Genomic DNA, 7468 nt, shown 5'->3' with positions numbered 1-7468 from the left:
GGTCGGATGGGGTGCAGCTCTTTTGTGGGGTGCAGCGGTTTTACGGGGGTGTCACCCAGCCCTGGACAGAGCGGATGTCAGTGCGGGGGGCTGCGGGGCGGGGGTTCTGGGGTCCCAGGCCTCTGGCAGCACCCTGAGCTGGGCACGGGCTCCTGCACCCCTCCTGCTGCCGCGCTGCTGTCCGGGGTCAGACCGGGACACCCGATGGGTTCCTTCCTGGGATTCCTGTGAGCGTGTCTTTGTAGGAGAGAGCTTGGAGAGCGCCTCTCGCTGCCAGGGACCCGACAAGGAACACTGGGATAACCTTTCCTTTTCTGGCCCAGTCTGTTCCCAGCCCTGCAGAGAAAGAAGGCCAGTGGGGTCACCGGTTTGGGCGCAGGCAGAGGCCAGCCCCCTGTCCTGATGCAGGGTTGATGGCAAGGCTTGTGCAGAGAAGCCCAGGCAGTCTCACCTGCTGAAAGTCATTTATTGCTGTTGGGAAAGCTGTGTTCCAAGTGCACCTGTACCAGCATGGAATTAATTGCATCAGCCACGGTCCAAATGCTGCCAGCAGCACTTGCAGCTGCGTGCCTGTTCCCCGTGATGCCCTTTGGCATCACCCAGGGGATGCTGCAGGAACATGGGGTTGGACTGGAGCTGTCAGGGAAGACAGATGGGATGGGAGGTGCCTCCTTGAGCTTCTGCATCAGGTGGGAAGATGCCCTTGGATGACTGGCACCCCTGCCTGTGACAAGTGGTTGGAACGAAATGAGCTTTAAGGTCTCTTCCAACCAAATCCATTCCATGATTCCATGGTGTTGCATGGGGACCTGCTGAGAGCAGCAGTCAAACACCCAGGAACCCTGAGCCTATGATGGATCCGGTACCTTTAAAGAGGTAAATAAAGTTAAGAGAGTGTTTTTCCCCACTGTAGCTGCAGGGAAACCAAACTCTGGTTGTGCCAGCCCAGGTGCCCACAGGCGTGTCACGGCTCCATGTCTCTCTTGCAGGCAGGACACCAGCAAGATGTTTGCTGTCTGCCCGGGAAATGCCCCATTCCAGCAGGGCCGGGGGGCCCCAGCGCCGGGCACGGCCATCCCAGGGGCAGGACATGGGCCAGACTCCAACTCCAACTTCGTGGGAGAGGTGTGTGACAGCAACGAGAACTGGAGCCAGCCAGCGCCCGGGTCCCCGCCGGAGGAGGGCTCCAGCCAGAGCGAAAACACCACAAATCCGTCTGATAATCTGCTGTTATTAATGCAGAGACAGATGGTCCAGGGCCAGCTTAGGGACGCCGCCCCGGGCCTGGGCGACGTGCCTCCCGAGCAGGGGGTGCGCAGCCCCCCCGAGGGAGCGGAGGTCGGCGGGGCAGGGGGACAAGACACTGCCGAGGAGGGGGCCAGGGGATGTGTCAAGCCCCCGAGCTCCCCTGCAGAGGACAACGGCTACGCCAGCAGCTCCCTCAGCATCGACAGCCCCGACAGCACCTGCAGCACCACCTGGGACCCTCCTGCCTCTGCCCCCCGAGCCAGCAGCCCCCCTGAGGCAGGGGCGGCCGAGCCCGAGCCGGGGACCTTCTTCCCGGCGCTGGCAGAGGCTGTGCAGCAGCTCCAGGACAAGGAGCGCTTCAAGGAGCAGGAGAAGGAGAAGCACCACATCCAGCTGGTGATGTACCGGCGCCTGGCCCTGCTGCGCTGGATCCACGGCCTCCAGCAGAAAGTTGTGGACCAGCAGAACCGGTTGCAGGAGAGTTTCGACACCATCCTGGATAACCGCAAGGAGCTCATCCGCTGCATGCAGCAGGGCCCGCCCTGCCTTGCTGCTGCGGCCGCCCCTGGCCCCTGAGGTGCCACCAGTGCTGCCCAGCCCAGCCCTCACCCTCTGGATGGTGTGGCATTGGCTGGTGGCATCTCCATCCTGTGCCAAGCGCTCACCGGGCCCCTGGGTGCCCACCCTGCCCTTCCCATGTCTCTCCAATGCAGCCAAGAGTCCCCATTCATCTCCATTACCCTGTGCATTGGAATTTGTTTTGTCCTGCACCCCAGTCCGGGGTCGCACTGGGCTGGGTTGACCTCAGGACCTTGGAGTGTGCTGAGCCCGAGGTGACCAGGCTCATCTTTAAGCCTAATCTAAGTCCATTGTTGAGCCTGGCTGAGCCACACCAGTGCTGGGATGGCCATGCTGGAGCTGCAGGGCAGTGAGGGCCCCAGGGCAGTGAAGCTTCTAAACCTCCCTGGGCAAAGCACTTCCAGCATGTGCTTCATCTCCATCACATCGCACCTGCACCGGTGTGTCCCTGCAGCCACAGCCCAGCCTCTGGTAAACGTTGCTTGCTGGTGAGAGTGAGGTGTCCTGGGCTGTGAGAGAGAGAAAAAAAGTCATTCTGAAAAGTGACCTCAGAATACTGAAAATTTAAGTCAAATGATCCAACACCAGTATATGTTTTTAATGTCAGTATTAGAGAAAAGTTAATTTAGGTCTATGTGTGTGTGCACGTCTGTCTGCTGTGGGCAATGCTCTCACTCAGTGCATGATCCCAAAGCTGCTCATGAACTTGTGGTGTTGGTGTTTATATTAATTTATCATTTGAGAGCAAAGAAATATTTTTTTCTAATCTTCATTTTATCCAGTGGGAGCTGTACACAGAACCCAAAGAACAGTTGTTTTAACTAGAGATGGAAAAGGAGCTGCTGTGTATGCTGTGCTTTGCTGTGTATCCATAGGACACATATTCCATTTAAGTGCTGATGTGGAGGAGCAGCAGTGGGCAGTGAGGGCTCAGCTGGAGGGCTCTGCACTCCCCATCCTGCCCCGGTTGCCCAGCAAAGCCAGGCACTGATTCCATTTGGCATCTACAAAAGGAGGGTGATGCAGGATTCCAGAGCTGCCGTGTCCCCCCAGCCAGACTGCTTCCTGCCATCAGAGGAGCCACTTCACCAGGGCCCCAGTGACCAGCACCATCTGGTCACATCCTGGCACCCACCACCCACCAGATGCTCCTGGACTATGGATGAACAACCATGGCCAAGCCCACCAGCGACCCACAGGCCGGGGGCAGCACCAGCCTCCTCCTGCCCCACATGGGGCACAGCCAGGCTCTGCTCCCCCTGAGGCTGCTGCCAGTGGGTGAAGTGAGGAGATCCACAAAAATCCTCTTCCAAAAAGGACATTTTGGTTGCAAAGGGTGCACTCAGCTCAAAGCAACCTGTGCCAGCACTGGAGGATTCTGGCAGCTTCCTGCAAGGCTCATGCTGCCCTCACCTCCCTCCTGCTCGCTCGCGTCCAGCGCCTGCTGCCTGTGTCACATCCCAGACCTGTGATCGTGGGCATGTTGCGCACCTTAATAAAAACCTTGGAGCTGAAGGAGCCGAGCTCCAGCTGGATTTGTTCCTTTATTTCACTTCCCAAGGGAAGCTTGGGAAGCAAGGGAAGCTTCCCAGCTGCCAAGCTGGCAGCAGCCGCCCCGTGCTCACCGCAGGGGCTGGAGCTTGCGCAGGTGGGACCGTGGGTGAATGGCAGCTCGAGGGCACAGGTCTTGGCACCTTCCTCCCATCCCTGCATCCCTGGGCATGCTGGCCTGCTGGGTCAGCCACGCTGTGCCAGCACCAGCAGTTCATCCAGGCTTAAGTTCTAAAGATTTTTTAAACACCGGCATGTGTTGCTCCTCCTGTCTCTCCCGTGGCCGTGGGGCAGCAGGCAGCCGGCGCTGTGGTACAGTCTGAGTGCAGGATTTACCTTCTGCCCCAGGAGAACGTGGCTGGAACCGGGGGGACCGGATTCCCGGATTCCTGGCACCCTGCCCTGCGGCCCTGCTCGTGGGGAGGGCTGGGGGCAGCTCCGGGTGATGGGGGTGGCAGATAACAACACCTGAGTGTTGACCCAAAGGTGACTTTGCCTCAGGCTTCACAGAGATTAACTAGAGATGAAAAACCGAGGCTGTAGCAGCCCTTTGAACCCTCCCTCACCTTTCCCCCCCGCCCCTTCCTGCTTCTCCTTTCCAGCCTCTGAGTCTGTGGGAATCCAGGGATGCAATTCAGGGATCCATGTACAGACACAGCAAGGCATGAAGGGCAGAGCGACCACATTTTTCCACCTTCATCCGTGCCCTGCAGCCAGGGCTGCTGGGAGGTTTGTCCAAGCCCTCGGGGGCTCCCTAGGATGTGGGGTGCTGCTCTCAGCCTGTTTCTCACCTCGTCCACTTTCCACAGAGTCCACGCTCCATCAGGTTTGGGGGAACATGAGCCCTCCCAGCCCCGCAGCGAGACCAAGAGATTCTCTGTTTATCTTGGTCAAATGCTTTACACAAATAATTATTTCCAAGGTAAATATTGTGAAAATCCAGATTATTTGCTCAAGAAATGAAAGAATAACTGCGGGAGCACATCAAAGAGGTGGATCTGCTCTGGCAGCTAGAGGCTTCCTCCCTGGTTATTGGGACCCCAATGCTCCTGCCCCAGGACCTGGCTGGAAATGGCCAGAACTGATTTGCAAAATCAACTACAGACAGAGCTTTTCCACCCCCAGCTCCCGTGCCCAAATGAGATTTGGGAATTAATTAAAAACCTGACCAATTGTGGGGGGAAAAACAATAAAGACACAAAACACTGCAGGGTTGAGCCCAGGCCAGCTTGGGGGGGCAGGGTCCCACTCTGCCCCTGGGACACACCCCCCAGGACACTCTGACCCTGCATCCCATGCTCAGCTCCCTCTGGGTGCAATCCAGACGGGATGGGTGCCACAGGCAGGCACTGGGGTGGGGCTGGGATGGGGATCTGCCCCAGGACTCCATGCCAGGGATTTCCCCATCCTCAGGGATTGCCAAGCCTCCGTAAAGGGGCTGCATTCTCACCTCCCAGAGGGATTAACTTGGATCTCAGGGGAGATGCTCCAGCCCCAAACCCCCCCAGGTCGGTGGGAATGCCCCCAGCAGGATCTGGATGCAGCCGTTGTTCCAGGCAGAAGCCTGGAGCCATGATGGGGCTCCCTGCCAGCATGGGGGGATCTGAGCTGTGGACCCCATGGCATCTGAGCCTGAATTCCCATGCCTGACCGATGGCCCCTCTGGTTTTAAAGCCTCCTCTGAAAGTTTATTTTTACTATTATATCAAATCCCTGTGACACTGGGCCGGTTTTACTGCACAAAGCAAGATTTGGCAAATGCTGCCTTGCTTTGAAAGTTAAAATAATGGCATTAAACCAAAATCAAGTATTTATGAAGCTTTGGAGGGAAATATTTTACCTTGTAATTGGAATCCACTCTAACCCTTTCCAGTATTTTGTGGGCTTAGAAAAAAGTCTTTAAAAATAAAATCGAATGATGTGATAACTGATGCAATGAAAGTACAAAAGAAAATTAATCATCTCAGGCCATTATCCAGAGATCCAGACTGGGACACACTTAAAGCATCCCAGGATCCCTTGTTTATTGTGTCTCAGAGACTTCCAGATCCCACATGTTTGGTTTGCAGTGGGAAAAGGGCTTTCCTTGCTCTCAGCTGGGAGGATGAGCACTGCCAGAGCTGCTCCCCTCACCCCAAATGTCACATTCAGGCAGCACCCAGTGTGGTGAGAGGTCCCACCCCCCTGGGCACCCCATGTCCCACCATCACCAACCTTCCCAGGCTGCTCCCTGGGGCACGGAGGAGTGAGGCTGCCCAGAGAGATGAGCTCAGCCCTTATAGGATCCATATGTCCACTGTGCTGGGAGCACCTGCCACTGCCTGGGAGGTCCAGGAGAGTGGTGGGGAGCAGGGGGGCTCTGTCCTGCTGCTCCAGTCTCTCCACAGAGAGATCCTCCTTGTCCATCCAGGCTCCTTTGTCCTGCAGCCCGGGGTAAGTGGCACTGACCAGTAGGAACTGGAGGGTTGGAGGCAGATCCTGGGAGTTCACGTGTGGCTCTGGGCCTTGGTGTATCTCTCCGGTTCCAGCAGCATCCACTGGGACAGAACCACCATTCACAGGATTTTTCAGGCTGTTCTCACTCCCTGACGTTTTATATTTCTTTTTATCTGCCTCACACTGGCAGAATAAATACAGAAGAAATACAGTCACCTCCGCTTGAAGCAGAGCAGAGCAGCACTGATGCCGAGAGCTCGGGGTGGACAAGGCAGGAGACAGGATCGGGAATACCAGGATCTTCTCCCAACCCTGCGCTGCTGAGGTATCAGGACACATTGCAAACCCTGCTGCCCTTCCAGGGTACTTCTAAAACCTCAAAATGCATTAAAATCTGGGCATCATCCCAGCCGGATCACTGCAGCTGGAAACATGCACCTGGAGCGCCTCTGCCCATCCACAGCCAGAACTGGACCACGCTGGGATGTGACCTCGGGGTGGACAAGGCAGGAGACAGGATCGGGATTACCAGGATCTTCTCCCAACCCTGCGCTGCTGAGGTATCAGGACACATTGCAAACCCTGCTGCCCTTCCAGGGTACTTCTAAAACCTCAAAATGCATTAAAATCTGGGCATCATCCCAGCCGGATCACTGCAGCTGGAAACATGCACCTGGAGCGCCTCTGCCCATCCACAGCCAGAACTGGACCACGCTGGGATGTGACCAGCACAGCCTTGCTCAGGGTGAGCATCCTCCTCACCCTGGCTTGGATGGTTCATTTTCCAAGACCTCGTCCTTTCCAGCGGCGTTGGGATGGGCGGGACCCCGAGTGCTGGGCTCTGCCCGTGGTATCTGATGGAAACGCAGTTTGAGCCTCCCTTCTTTAATGATTCCCTTTGAAATGTTGTTGCTTCCGCACATCCCCCTTCGGGGTAGAATATTAAGCAAGAGCAACTCGGCTGGAAATTCAGATTGTTTTTGTGTCTGTTTTCATTTACATTTTAATGACGGAAGAGTCGTAGCAATCGGGCTGTTTGCAGCAGGGCCAGGGAAAAGGGGAAAAATCACCTGCCACCATCTCACCTTTGCCCCTCATAAATGGCATCAGGACCTGGGAATCACCAACCTTTGGCATTAAAGTGCTTTTTTCCCCTTTCTCCTGCCCAGGCAGGTGGGATTTAAGTCAGAAATGGGCTCTTGGACCCCTTGCAGGGGCTTTGCACGGGTGCACCAGGTGTTTGGGTGCTGGGGAAGGGGATGCGGTGTGAAGAAGCGAGCACGTGGATGCTGTACATTTGGGATGGTTGGGTGCTGAGGCCAAGGGTGCTGGTGCTGCTCCAGGAGCTCACTGCACTTGCAGGAGGAGGGGAAAAGAGGTCCCAGGCATCATTATCTGCCTTGGACAGAGGTGGGTCAGGATTTCCCCTGTGAGAGCAGAGCCCCATCCCAGGAACCAACTCTGTGCCTCACCAGCAGCCCATGGCTCTTCAGATGAGGTATGGGGATCCAGGCCTCCCTGAGAAAACAGCTGGGAGTAAAGATCACTGGAAGAGAGGCAATAAACTCTCGGTTATTCTTCTGCCAGGGAGGCCAATCGAGCTGCAAAGAGTGCCCCAAGGCCAGCCGTACATCATTATTTCCTCACACGGGTC

General features: G+C 56.4%; 1 protein-coding gene across 1 annotated transcript; it reads left to right on the top strand.

The window, feature by feature from the left end:
- The first annotated feature begins 152 nt into the window (after positions 1–152).
- On the top strand, positions 153–3356 carry CUNH1orf216 (chromosome unknown C1orf216 homolog). The gene is made up of 2 exons (XM_017736273.1): positions 153–876; positions 990–3356. The coding sequence occupies exons 1-2, from the start codon at positions 851–853 to the stop codon at positions 1822–1824; spliced, it is 861 nt and encodes a 286-aa protein (XP_017591762.1). The 5' UTR covers positions 153–850; the 3' UTR covers positions 1825–3356.
- The last annotated feature ends 4112 nt before the right edge of the window (positions 3357–7468 follow it).

The sequence above is a fragment of the Corvus brachyrhynchos genome, unplaced genomic scaffold (genome assembly GCF_000691975.1).
Source record: "Corvus brachyrhynchos isolate BGI_N302 unplaced genomic scaffold, ASM69197v1 scaffold65, whole genome shotgun sequence".
In the NCBI taxonomy this organism is placed as follows: domain Eukaryota; kingdom Metazoa; phylum Chordata; class Aves; order Passeriformes; family Corvidae; genus Corvus; species Corvus brachyrhynchos.
This window is presented reverse-complemented; position numbering and strand designations above follow the sequence as displayed.

What these genes read in the sequence shown, in the direction of transcription:
- CUNH1orf216 (XM_017736273.1), top strand. Translation starts at nt 851, where the DNA reads ATGATGGATCCGGTACCTTTAAAGAG. An exon ending in GATCCGGTACCTTTAAAGAG is followed by an intron (nt 877 to 989) that starts GTAAATAAAGTT and finishes TCTCTCTTGCAG; the next exon opens with GCAGGACACCAGCAAGATGT.